At 35.8% G+C, this 14,314-nt stretch overlaps 1 protein-coding gene across 2 annotated transcripts in view; it reads right to left on the reverse strand.

The window, feature by feature from the left end:
* REV3L (REV3 like, DNA directed polymerase zeta catalytic subunit) overlaps window positions 1-14,314 on the reverse strand; it is a 171,222-nt gene that overhangs the window by 104,081 nt on the left and 52,827 nt on the right. For both annotated transcript variants that reach the window (XM_069488947.1, XM_069488948.1), the window contains one exon: window positions 5,053-5,242. In XM_069488947.1, the coding sequence (XP_069345048.1) occupies window positions 5,053-5,242 (190 nt within the window). The remainder of the gene's footprint in view (window positions 1-5,052; window positions 5,243-14,314) is intronic.

Below are 14,314 nucleotides of genomic sequence, written 5' to 3' on the forward strand. Positions count from 1 at the left end.
ATAGATAATATATATGAAAATAATATATAAATATATGAATTTGTAGATGAAATAAAAGGCTTTGTATCTGCCTACAGTTGGTCTGTAAATAAATGGTCAAGCCTGGGTGACAGAGTAAGATCTTGTCTCAAAAAAATAAATAAATAAAAAATAAGTGGTTATCTGTGTCCTACTTTACTTGAAAAAAAAAAAAAAAAAGAATTAAAAAATGGTTAAATAAACCCAATCACTCTTCTTTTAAAAATATTGTCCCCTTTTTGGCCGGGCGTGGTGGCTCACGCCTGTAATCCTAGCACTCTGGGAGGCCGAGGTGGGCGGATCGTTTGAGCTCAGGAGTTCGAGACCAGCCTGAGCAAGAGCGAGACCCCATCTCTACTAAAAATAGAAAGAAATTATATGGACAGCCAAAAAAAAAATATATAGAGAGAAAAAATTAGCCGGGCATGGTGGTGCATGCCTGTAGTCCCAGCTACTCGGGAGGCTGAGACAGGAGGATCGCTTGAGCCTAGGAGTTTGAGGTTGCTGTGAGCTAGGCTGATGCCACGGCACTCACTCTAGCCTGGGCAACAGAGTGAGATTCTGTCTCAAAAAAAAAAAAAAAAAATATTGTCCCCTTTTGAACTGGCACTAGACAGAATTTACTCTCAATAGGACACCATCTCGCTCTGTACTATCTGAACGGAGAATATCAAATAAAGGACTAATTTGGTAGTAGAGTCATTATTTGGGGTATATTTAAACAACTTTTTAAAAAGTTGTTTCAAGCCAACAGTATGATTGCTACAAAGAAATTTCTGTTTAAAAATCCAACTATTTACCAAGGTCTAAAATGTTCACCATCTCATCCTTGCCTCTCACTCCAATCTTACGTCAGACCACTTTTCTTCTGGCCATTCTAAATCTTTCAGCCCTTCTAACTTGATCCCTTATAGCTTTCTATTCCCTCTGCCTGGAAAGCTCTGCTGTGAACTTTTGCGTGGCTTGTTTTTAATAATCTTCAATCAGATCTCTGCTTAATTTTCCTCCTCAGAAAAGCCTTCTCTGACCATCACTCTTACCCTTCACTTTTTTACTTTTTTATAACACTTACAACTTCCTATCTAGTTTGCTGCTATTTGCCCCATTTTGTTGCCAGGAAGGAAGGGGTGAAAGAAAGACACATTATATAAATGATCTCATTCTCTCTCATTGGCAAAATTCAACTCTATTTATAGCCCTCCCTCCTGGTGTGGCATTTTTCATATATATAAATGTAGCTCTCTGTCTGGAGACATGGGTTATCTTTAGCCAGATAAATAAATTTAAAAAAAGAATTAAATCTGCATTTGTGGGTCTATGTTATCTTTGCTCTGGTTTTGTTAACAATCTTTAGGAGTGTTTAAAAAAATAAACAATCTTTTACAATTAGAATTTCATAGTTTTAGAACACAATTATAAGTCTTAACTATTAAACCTCTGGGATATTAAAATCTGGGATTCTGTTTTCGTATCTATTGCCCTAAAATATAGCATAGAAATTCTATACATTCGGTTTTCTGCTTTTGGCCAAGAAAGACTCTGTATAATTTTACCTGCAACCCTTACCTCCTGGTATTGGCTTTAGTTGATTTTGCCAACAAAATTCCTCATCAGAGAGACTCTTTGGGAGGAAAAAAGTAAAATAGAGGAGAGTTTGCAAGTAGATGTTTAATGCTTAAAATATATCTCATATTTAGAGTTAGTTTTTTAATATATCAATGGGGAGGAAAATAAACATGGATGATGAAAAATCTCAGCTAATTAATTCTGATGAACTGAAACTCTCTTTATAGGACATTGTCTAGAATCATGATAGCCAAGTGGCAAGGAATCCCCGAAATTTGCCTGAGGTCATGGTCTTATCTCTTAACCCAGCCACAAAATAGTGAAAGGCCAGGAAGAACAGATTTAAACCTTGTACAAATTTTAATTCGGTAGCTTGATATAATACCACCTTATTCACTTTAAAGAAGTAGTAAAAATTGAAGGAAAAGGAATCAGAGAAGGTAGAATGGATGGTAAGGAAAAAAGGGATTTAGGTAAGGAAAAAAAAATTTTAATTAGAAGAAAAAACAGATTGGCAACCAAAAATTAGATTGAACAGCTCATCTTTTACCCTCATGTATCCAGATTTCTAAGTAAATTTCTCTCCAGAATGTGGAGATGCCTTTAAAAAATACATACCAAAAAATATAGAAAGATTGGTGACTATTTCACTGGGCCATCTGGAGATCCAACTTTAAAATGAGAGTATGTTTAGGAAAGTTCTTGGAAACTATTAAGAATAAAAAAATTGGAAGATAAAGTCCATGATTATCTCTAACATAATTACTGCTGTCATAGGATGAGTGTGAACTTTCACCTCATTCATTTATTCAACCAAATAGTTATTGAGCTGTACCTATTAAGTGCCCAACACACCATACAAAGTGCTAGGGATATAATGATAAACAAGACAAACATGGTCCTTTTTCTCATGGAGCATATGTACATGCTAGTGGGAGAAAAACATAAAAATTTAGTAAATAAACAAAATTAAAATAATTGTAAACTATATTAAGTGCTAAAGGAAACAAAGACTGGGCTGACACAGAATAATAATACCATACTTAAAATACCTTATTTTAAGTGAGATAGTCAAAGAAAACTCTGAAGAGGTCAATGATTCGAAGGATTGGAAAAGGGTATATCACTCAAGAAAAGGAAATTGCACGTATAAAGAATTTAGGTAGGAAAAAGTTTGGCATATCAGAGCAACTCAAAGACCACTGTTTCTGGATGGAACATAGTAAACAAAGTTACAGATGTAGACAGGGGTCAGATCACATAAACTGTGCTTAGAAGTTTAAATTTTATTCTACGAACACTATGAAGCCACTCAAGGATTTTAAATGATTTTAAAATTTACAGTATAAGAAAGAGTACTTTTGCTGCTCTGGAGTGAGACAAGAATAGAAAAAGGAAATTCAATCAAAAGGGTACTGTAGTGGTCCAGAGGAAAGCCTAGATTAAGGTAGAAGAAAGCAGACAAATTTAAGGTCTCGACGTGGATTTCATGCAGACATAAAAAAAACTTCAAATGTTCCAGTATGATCTCCAAATCTTTCCTGCCAGTCTGCTCCATTTGCACCTTCCATCCTATTAGAAGCACAGACTCAAAATTTTATAGGCATCCTTGACTCTCTGACAACTCTCATCTAATCTGACAGCAAATCTTGTTGACTTAACCTTCAGAATAGACCCAGAAGTTGAGCACTTCACACCTTTACTTCCCTCCTACTCCCCTAGTTCAAGCTACCATATTTCTTATACAGACTAATGAAACAGAGTCCTAGTGTGCTTCCTGCTTCTACCATTGGCCCCCTCCAATCTATTCTTTTTTTTTTTCTTAAAGAGACAAAGTCTCCCTCTGTCACCTCAGCTAGCACGCAGTGGTATCATGATATCTCACTGTAACCTCAAACTCCTCAGCTCAAGCAATCAGGGCCTCAGCCTCCCAAGTAGGTAGGACTATAGGTGCGGGCCACCACATCCGGCTAATTTTTCTATTTTTTGTAGAGATGAGGTCTTTTGCTCTTGCTCAGGCTGGTCTTGAATTCCTGAGCTCAAGCAATACTCCCACTTTGCCCTCCCAGAGTGCTAGGATCACAGGTGTGAGATACCGCACCAGGCCTCTAATCTACTCTTAACACAGTCGCTAAAGTAAACTTTTCAAGTTCGAGTCAGACATTGGCTGCTCAAAATCATACAATAGCTTAGAGTAAAAGTCAAAGTCCTTAGAGTAGCCTATTGCAATGATTTCTAAACTTTAGCATACACCAGAATCATCAGAAAGTCTTATTAAAACACAAATTGCTGGGCCCTATTACCAGTTTCTGATTCAGTAGGTCTGAGGTGGGACCCAAAAATATATTTAAGTCCTCTGAGAAGTGAATGCCAAATGTACAAGAAATTTATTAGGGGAAACACCTGTGAGAGAAAATGAGGAGGGAGCCAGAAGAGGCTGGAACAGTCACCAGACCTGATCCCAAGCAAAGGAGAGAGGAATGGAGGATTCATGGAAGTGTCTTCTATTGCAGTGCAATTTTAAGTAAAATATACCAATGTAGTTGGGAAAGTTTTCAAGAATCTCTCAGGAACAGACCTGCCTTAGGATCCTTGTCATGCTCAGTCATTGGGTAAGAGTAACCTATGGAAAGCAGCTTCAGCTGCTTTGGAGTAATGGATTAGATTGCAGCATGCAGTAGCTGAGGCCATTCAATCATACTCCCTGTATTTGGAGATTTGAGATGTACATTCTCACAGCTGTCAAACCAGGTAAAGTTAATGTTGGTGATACTGGAAACCAAAGTATGGAAACCATAGTTTGAGAACCATGGGCCTTCATGACTTCCATTCTCTCATATCTGTCTAACCTCTTTTCATCCTACTCTCCTATACTCCCTCCATTCCAGCCACCTGGCCTCCATTCTGTTCCTACTCCCTTATCTCCTTAAAGTCTTTGCTCAAATGTCATTTACCAGGAGACCTTCCCTGATTACCCCATGCTATTGAGCCTTCTTATCCTGCTCTACATCTTCTTCTCTTCTATAGCACTAATTATCATATAGCAAATAAGTAAATTTATTTCATGTTATATGTATGGGCTATTATCTGTTTCCCACCACTAGAATGTAAACTTCATGGGGGCAGGGATCTTTGTTTTGTTCGGCAATATATTCCAAGCACCTAGAACAATGCTTAGCACAGCAAAGGTACTTAATAAATATTTCCTGAATGAATTACATTAATTTCTATTGTTCTAGGAAGCAAAGAAATGGAAGATGTTAAAACAAAAATCACTGTTGACTATCTATTTTTCACTGCAATCAAAATTTACGTTAGAAAGTTAACAGCAAGAAATTCAGTGTTCCATTAGACTATAAGAAAAAGAAATATGAACAGAGTATATTTCAATCAGATTATGTTTTCTTCTAAGTAGAATAGCAATAGAAATATAAACAGAAATTTTAAAATATATTATCATATACTTACATTCCTGATACTAATGACACTTTGAACACATGCTGAGCAGTGGAAGATGGATTGCCTAAAGCCACATTAAGTGCTCTGTCGATACTGAATGCCATCTGAGAAAGATAGCTTTCTGGCTGCTGTCCATAACCATCGTATGGCACATAGAGGTAAGGAAAGATGCCATGTAGATGAAGACATGTCTTCTGACCTAAAATGTAACACATTACAAAGTTTAGTCTTGAGACACATTTAAACAATACAAAGCTCAGAATGAAAGTCATTTAAATGTTCTAATGCCAACCCATCTTATCTAAGGTACAAGTTGAAGAAAATTAACCCACAGTTAAAGTTACCTGTATTAACTACATTTTACAACAGAATATTTGGAAGCATTTTGTAATTATGAGCACTGTAGTATGATTTAAATAGTAGTTTCAATGAAAATATTTTTGACTGTTTTACACTCACAATCCAACTAGTTTTACATACTTCACTGAAACACCCTATAATACCACTTAGCAGTGTTAGGAAGCTTACAAAAATTCATTGAAAGTTTACTAAATAAAATGAATGCCTTACTTAACATTAATGTTTTCAAACAAGAGACCTCCCTAAGACAGAGGCAGCTCTGGGAGAAAGGAGAAGGTAAAAGCAATTCCTTTTCAGTGTGTGGAATCTTGCTAATGGGGTGGGAAGGAGGGTAAAAACGAAATTTTGCTATTGGAAAAAAAAACCAAACCAAAACAAAACACAAAACCCAGACAAAACCAAATCAAAACAAAACCCCTATAGATCAGTTGTAATAGACTTCTGGATATCTCAATTTTATATTTGGTGGAGTGGGACAGGGGGAAATACAATGAGAGGCAAAAAAAAAAAAAAAATAAGCATGCAAACTTCTCAGGAAGCCAATTTATCAGTCAGGTACAGAAGGGGTAAGTGGTGCTGACTTGCCAACAGACAATTCAGCTCAGCCATGATAAAGAAAGTAATATGAGTGAAAATCCACAAAAGAAGTGTCTCAGGAACAGTAATGTATCCATGACAAGGTTAAGTAATAACAATAGCAACAAAAAGTAAATGTACCACTACTCTCATGAATCTGGCAGGGCTGTATGGAAGCGGTTCCTGTCTTCAGAGCATTGTCCCTAGTTCCCCTTGGGTATGTGCCATTTGTCTAATTCAAACAGAGAACAGCAGTGATGGAAGAACACATGCATTTTTCTCATGCTGTCACTCACTATCACTGTGCTGTTCCTGCCAGTGCAATCCTCAGGCTTCTTCCCACCCCTTTTCCTTTCTCACTCTAATTCAGTGGGCCTTTTCTTTTGGTAGGATAGTATTAGTTTGATTATTATTTCCCAGTTATGATTTAGAATGATTTATATAAAATATGTAGAAACTATTTCTATATTTAGTTGATATCTTTACACTTTTTAAAAGGAATAACATTAGCTCATCTTATTTTTAAGGTACAGTATAACAGAATTAACAAATAAATCTGGAATAGTTATTACATAAAGTATAGCAAAATTAGAAAGATCAGTCACATAATGGAATAAGATTTCTGTCCACCAGACTGTAATATTCTGATTTGAATTACCAGCTCTACCTACTGTCACACTTATGAAGAATTACAAATTGTATTGCTGTTTTACCAATTTCAGTTTCTATTTTTAGAAGCAGTTATACTATTTAATTCAAAGGAATGGAAAAAAATTATTTTCAGTTAAAAGCAAATTCTTTGGCTATTTCATTTCCAAATACAATTTGGTATTTCCCAAATAGTGCAGTTTTTAAATTCTTTAAATAGAGAAAATGCAAACCGTATCAATGAGTGAATCTTAAGAAAATATATTTAATCAATTTACTGATGATTTACTGAAATATTTTTTTAAAGTTCTTATGAATAAAGGTTACAACGATTATCCTTCTGGACATAAACTACAATTTGATTAAGAGCAGGTGGTGTGCTGAACTCCAGGGTGAAGGAGGTAGGAAGACAGACATATTCCCTCGTAAGTTGGCAAATAAATTCAAGATCAGTGATTACAGAATTACTAGCACAACAACATATTTTACAAGCAATATTGTAAGTTCTTAAAATATTAGTTTTATAGTCAATATATCTGTAATAATGGAATTTTGGGTAAATTTACAAGAAATAATTATAAAATGTGATTTCTAGTAATATGGGCAGAGTGTTCACAAAGTATCTTAAAAATAAATTTTTTTGTTTTGGGTTTTTTGTATTTCTTTAAAAATAATTTTATATCCACTTTTCACATCTCCTGTGAAGTATAGGCCAGAGAAATTATCTTTCTTTTTACAGGCTTCAGAATTATAATTTTGGGATATATAATTTAGCAAAAAAGAAGAAATGATTTATTCAGCAGGTACTAGGCTAAGTGCTTTACGTAGTTATTACGTAAAACTTAGAACAACTTTGCAAGTATTATAGGTTAATTTCCCCAGTCACACGGCTATCAAGCAACTAAATCAGAATCTGAAAACAGATAAAATAAAAAACCAGAGCTCTTTCTGCTTAAACATGTTGACTGAATTTAAAAAACCAAAAAGTTCATGTTGTCTTCCTTGATTCTTAATCCCTCAGTTCTTATCTTGTATTGTGATTGCCTGTTTCCTTATCTGACTCTCCCACTTGATGGCAAATTCTTTGGGAGCTGATACTGTGTTCAAATGGACATAATATCCCCAGCACTCACATAAAACACACAGTATGTGTTTAATAAACATCAATTAAATGAACGAAAGAACCCTCAGCAAAATAGAAAAATGCTTAAGGAAAAAAGGAATGGTATGAAAGCCTCTGAAGAGTCAAAGAAACAAATCCATGAAAAAAGAGGGACTTTGATACAACTAGGGTAACTTCAGTCGGAGTTACAGAAGGACACAGGTACATAGGGTTGAGAAGAGTCCCCAGTTTATTGTACTTTCCTATGCTAAATAACCTGAAGTCCCATCCAAATTTGTAGTCACACATCAACACAGACATACCTCTCTCTCTGGTACTCCTGCAGGTATGGATGGCTCAGTGACTTATTCACCACCCTTCCTCAAGAACAACCTTCTGAAGAGCAACCACAACACACAGAATTCTTGCCATGGCACTAACAGCTCTAATATAGAATAAGTGTCATGAAAAAGAAAATAATAAGAAACGAGATAAGAAACCCAAAAGTTAAATAAGGAAAGAAAAATGTGTAAAAATGAATACAAAAGTCAATTTCTTTTTGACAACAGTATGTCTTTTATTACTGTAAAATTTGTAGTTCTGTAATAGCATTGCTTTAGTTTGACAAGATACAGACCATTTCTATTTATTTCCCTCTGCCAGCTCCAGCCCACATAGCTGTAAAGTCTGTAGAGATAAACTAATCTACTCCAACCCCCATCAGTTAAGATTAGGTTCAACCTTGAGAAAACACCCTAAAATTAGTGGCTTCTCTCTCATAAAAGAAGTCCAGAGGTAGGTAGCTGGTACTAGAGACTCAGCTTTTATTCAACATCTAGTTAGTGGACTAGTTAAGAAAAACCTGTGACTTTAGTACAAAGACTTTTCTACTATACTCCATGGAGTTCCACATAAAAGATACTTTTAAGAACCTTTTTATAAAATTAGTGAAAGTTCTGGTATTTTGAAACCTTCTACTAAATGATTTTGGATTCTTGAAGGATTTAGGACATTGGCTATTACTAGGTAACATTTGGTTCTAAGGGAAAAAAAATCCCTATTCCCCTCCCACTTTATTAAGGTATAATTTAAGAGATTGAAATTCTGCCTGAGGTTTTAATCTTATACCTTGGCTTCAGACCTATGTCAGAAGCAACTTCACTGTGTTTACCCACCTACAGTTTCTTATATACATGCATCATGTCTTCGTATTTATCCTATCTGCAATCCTAGCAGAGAGGCTGGTGTTTTGGATAAGTATGTGTGGTATAATAAAAAAATATATTTTTGATCTTTATCCCCAGTTCCTGGCACAAAAGTTCTAAAACCCTTAGAATTTCCTGAGCGAGAAGAGTGCCGTATCGCCCAAGTTTGTGTTAAACTCCTAGTCTAAAGCGATCCTCCTGCCTCAGCCTCCCAAGTAGCTGGTATGATAGGCACGCACCACCACGCTTGGCTTAATGATGTGGCTTTTGGTGAAGTCTTTAGATAGCTTCTATACAGGGGCGGGTTGTCAGAGGAACCAACCAGGTGATTACAGAATTGGAACTTTCAACCCAATTACCTTGCCTACGGGAGGGGAGAGTTCAAGATTTAGATCAATCACCAAGGCAAATCATTCAATCAACCATGGTTTTGTAGTGAAACTTTGATAAGAACTCCTGAAAAAGGTTTTAGAAAGCTTCCTAGTTGGTGAACATATCAATGTACTAGGACGATGGCGCACCCAGACTCCATGGAGCAGAGGCTCCTTAGCTCAAGAGGTTGCTCATGTACCATTTCACTGGATGTTCACTTGAATCCTTTGTAATATACTGTAAGTACAGTACTTTCCTGAGTTTTATGATCATTCTAGCAATTTATCACACCTGAGGGGATGGTAGTTCAGCAAACCCCCAAATTTGTAGCTGGACAGGCAGAAGTACAGATAGCCTGGAGATTCCATTTGTAGTTGGTGTCTGAAGTGAGAGTAGTATTGCCTTTACCTAATGGGGAAGGCATTCGTAGTAGTGTCAGAATTGAATTGAACTGTAGAACACTCACAGGTGATGTCAGAGAACTGGGAATTTGTTGTTGGAAAACTGATACAAGAGGATGTCTTTTTCAAATTGGGTGCCTCCTAAGAAGACTTTGAACTGAATCTAGTAAAAAATTTGACTGCTTTTATCTTTTCTCCTTATAAATAATTTCTTCCAAATGCTAACAATGAAAATATTTATAATGTTCTCACATCTTCCCCTTTTTGTAAGAGAACTACAAAGGAATTAATTAACACATTAACTGCCATGTAAGTTGTATTTAACTCATGCTAGTTTTGAGCCCAGGGCCTCATGAAGCACATATAACTCACACTTCTTTTTACCTTGGGAGCCACCTGGTGTGCAGGCAGCTCACGCTGCCATGCTGTAGCATACATGTTACGTGATGGGTGGCCCCCTGGGCAAAACCCTGCAGTTGGTTTGTGAAAATCTTACTTCCTGATGTTCATATTGTTACAATTGATATTGACAATTTAATTCTAAAAACGTGGATTAAATGAATAAAAGTCAATAAATTTTGTTTTTCCATTTATGTTTACCTTTAAATTATACTTAAGCCTGACAAATCAAGAAATATACTTTACCCTTATGAATTATTTTAAGTTTTCACATTACTTCTTACATTACTAATTTTCAGGTTTTTATATTACTTTTTATTGAAAAAATCACAGAAAACAATAAAAAATAAAAAATTTTTCATCAAATTAGAAAGGATCACTTTGTTTTTGAAGTTTTTACTCTACTTTCATAATTAAAACACTGTGGCCCCAAGTAAAAAAAATTTTTTTCTTCTAGTGTGGCAGTCAATATGTAAAAAACTCAACTTTCCATAATTAACAGTAACAGAAAACAATCATTAATTTTATGATTAACATGATTCTTTTATGATTAATATGTCAAGAATCTGATGAAATGATGTATCCAAAGTTCACATGTAATTTGCAATTATTATAATATTTTAAAAAGTAAGTCAGTAATTCCTCTGATTTTCAATGACTATGAAACTCAGTATGAGTATTGCTCAAAGGCCCACACCATGTTATACCGTGGTCTTTTTCTAAAAAGCCTAGTCTTTTTTTTTTTTTTTCTTGAGACAGAGTCTCACTTTGTTGCCTGGGCTAGAGTACTGTGGCGTAGCTAACAGCAACCTCAAATTCCTGGGCTCAAGTGAGCCTCCTGCCTCAGCCTCCCGAGTAACTGGGACTACAGGCATGCGCCACCACGCCCAGCTAATTTTTTCTATATATTTTTAGTTGTCCAGCTAATTGCTTTCTTTTTTTTTTTTTTTTTTTTTAATAGAGATGGGGTCTCGCTCTTGCTCAGGCTGGTCTCGAACTCCTGAGCTCAAACGATCCACCTGCCTCGGCCTCCCAGAGTGCTAGGATTACAGGCATGAGCCACCACGCCCAGCCTAAAAAGCCTAGTCTTGAAAAAATTAAAGTGTTAACAGTGGTTTTAAGTTTGAATCTCTAAGAAATTCTTCACCTTTAAGCCTAAATGTCATAAAAATAACTAGTGTTTATTAACCTTAGCTAAAAATAAAATTCTGGCTTATAAAACAAAAACTTTTTAGTTTCAGATATTTTAGCCACACTGGTCAGGCTTGTGGTATTTCAACTGAAACGTAAATAAACCAAGGTCTCAAAGTAAAATGAATATTCTGATTATGATTTGAAAATTCATCTCAGACAAACTGAAGCAATGATTTTCATAGTTAAAATAAACTTACTGTCTGATCAAATTTGTATATAATGCCTTAATTTACTCTCAAAAACAAATAAATAAAATATTAAGGGTAATTAACATTATATGCAAGTCTAGTAAATTATCCAACCATACCTTATGGCAGCTGAATACTAAAGGACCTTAAACTTTTACATATCTACAAGAAAGTGAGAACACAACCCAAAGAATGGATGAAAATATCTGCAAATCATATATCTAGTAAGGGTCTTGTATCTAAAATAAACAAGTCTTACAATACATTAATAAAAAGACAACCCAATTTAAAAATGGGTGGAGACTTCCAGTTCCAAAATGGAAGCATAGAAGCAAGCTAGCTTCCTTCCCTCCAAGAGAAAACCAACAACAAATCTATAGCACCAAGATCATCGCCAACAATATCACAGAACTCAAATATCAGGAGATGGTTCCCAAGACCACAGGACAAGTGAAAAAACTCTCAGCAGATCCTAGGAGAATAAGACTTTCATATTTACGATGTTCCTCCCCCAAATCTGTCCACCACCAGCATGCAGAAAACTGCCCCCCAACTCACAGTTTCTACAGTGGAAAAAATGACAGTGAGGTGGACAACCAACTTCCCCACCATCTTGCATTCCCTGGCAGGAGACGCATCCCTGTACAACCTACGGGAAGCACTGAGACTGCCAAAAGGGAGGAATATCCCTGGGTACAGCCAGAGACAAAGAGGGGATACGGGACTACTATCCCCAGCCCTGAAAATTCTAGTCTGTAACTTGGCCAAAAGAGACACTAAATCGGAGTGGCTGTTCAGCAGCACCATGCTGTAGGAGGTTCCTTCCACAGGTACCCTGGGCGAGAACCTCTAACCAGACTTCCCACACTACCAGGATATTCCCTTTGGACCTCCCCCATTCAGGAGGGATGGTTCTCTGTTTACTAGAACCAAGACAAACCTAGGCTTAAGGCGCCATCTAGTGCCACAAAGGAGGCAGTGACCTAGTAGATTAAAAAAAGAAAATCAACTGGTAAATATCAAAGAATCTCTAAGCAAACATATCCAATAAAAACCAAAACAAGCTGGACAGAGAAAACTAGAATAAATAACAAATCCTTCAATGCAAAGACACAGATGTACATCTATAAGAAACAACAGAAAACAGGGAACCATGACTTCCTTAAATGGACAAAGCAAGAAACTAGTGACTGACCCTAATAAGACAGTGACATGTGAACTCTCTGGCCAAGAACTCAAAATAACACTTTTATGAAACTCAGTGAGTGAGCTACAAGACAACACAGAAAAGTAATTCAGAAATTTGTGAGAGAAATGTAACGAAGAGATTGGGGGAAAAAAACACCCCCAAATCTTAGAACTGAGAAATACATTGGCTGAACTGAAAAATTCATTAGAGGCTCTCAATAGCAGAAAGGATCAAACAGAGGCAACAATCAGTGAGTTCAAATACAGGCCACTTAAAAATACACAATGAGTGGAGAAAAAAAGAAAAAAGAATGAAAAAGAATGAAGACTGCCTACAAAATATAGAAAATTACCTAAAAAGACCAAATATTATAATTACTGATGTTTCAGAGGGAGCTGAACAAGAGCAAGGGGTAGAAAGCTTCTTCAAAGAATTAACAATAAAAACTTTTCAAAACTTAAGAGACAAATATCTAGGTATAAGAAGAGCAGAGTGTTCGATTAGTGTTCTAATCTTAGATTATCCCAAATAAGACTGCCCCAAGGCATATAAATAATCAAACTCTCAAAAGTCAAAGACAAAGTGAGAATCCTAAAAGCAGCAAGAGAAAAGAAGAAAATAACACATAAAGGAGCTTCAATTTGTCTGGCAACTGACTACTCAATGGAAACCATGTAGGCCAGCAGGGAGTGGGAAGACATTTTCAAAGAGCTGGGAAAAAAACCTAAAAAACCACCTTGCTTTCCAAGAATACTGTATCCAGCAAAGCTATCCTTCAAATGAAAAGGAAAGATAAAGTCTTTTGCAGAAAGATAAAAGCTGAGAGAATTCACTATCACCAAATCTATCTTACAAGAAATGCTAAAGGGAGTTCTTCCATCTGAAAGAAAAGAACACTAACGTGCAAAAAGAAAGCACATGAGAGTATAAAACCCACTGGTAAAATAAAGTGCACAGACAAACCCAAGGATACTCTTAATAATGTAATGGTGGTGTGCAATCACTTGTAACTCTAATATGAAGCCCAAAAGACAAATCTATCAAAGAAATAATACAGCAATCTGTTAAGAGATAGGCAATATAAAAATATGTAAATTGAGAAAACCAAGTCAAAATGGGAGGAGGTGGAGTTAAAGTGTGGAGGGTTTTCTTTTTCATTTTTCTTTGTTTCTAGTCTTTTGTGTTCTGTCATTTTCTTAAAATAACTTGTTACATCTATGTTTTATGTAAGCCCCATTGCAACTACAATGCAAAAACCTATAACAGATTCACTAAAAATTAAAAGCAATGAATTAAAACATACTATTAGAGAAAATCACCCAACCACTAAAGACAGTAAGAAAAGAAGAGAGGAGTTACAAAACCAGAAAACAAACAAAATGGCAGTAGTTAAGTCCTTTCTTATCAATAATAACACTGAATATAAATGGACTAAATTCTTCAAATAAAAGGCATAAAGTATCTGAATGGATAAAAAAATGAGACCCAACACTATATATGCTGCCCAAAAGAAACCCACTTTACCTATAAAGGCACACAATGGGTGAAAGTAAAGGTGTGGAAAAGAAATTCCACGCAACCAGAAACAAAACAAACAAAACCAGAAACAGCTATACTTATATCAGATAAAACAGACT

The sequence above is a fragment of the Eulemur rufifrons genome, chromosome 15 (assembly GCF_041146395.1).
Source record: "Eulemur rufifrons isolate Redbay chromosome 15, OSU_ERuf_1, whole genome shotgun sequence".
Taxonomy (NCBI): domain Eukaryota; kingdom Metazoa; phylum Chordata; class Mammalia; order Primates; family Lemuridae; genus Eulemur; species Eulemur rufifrons.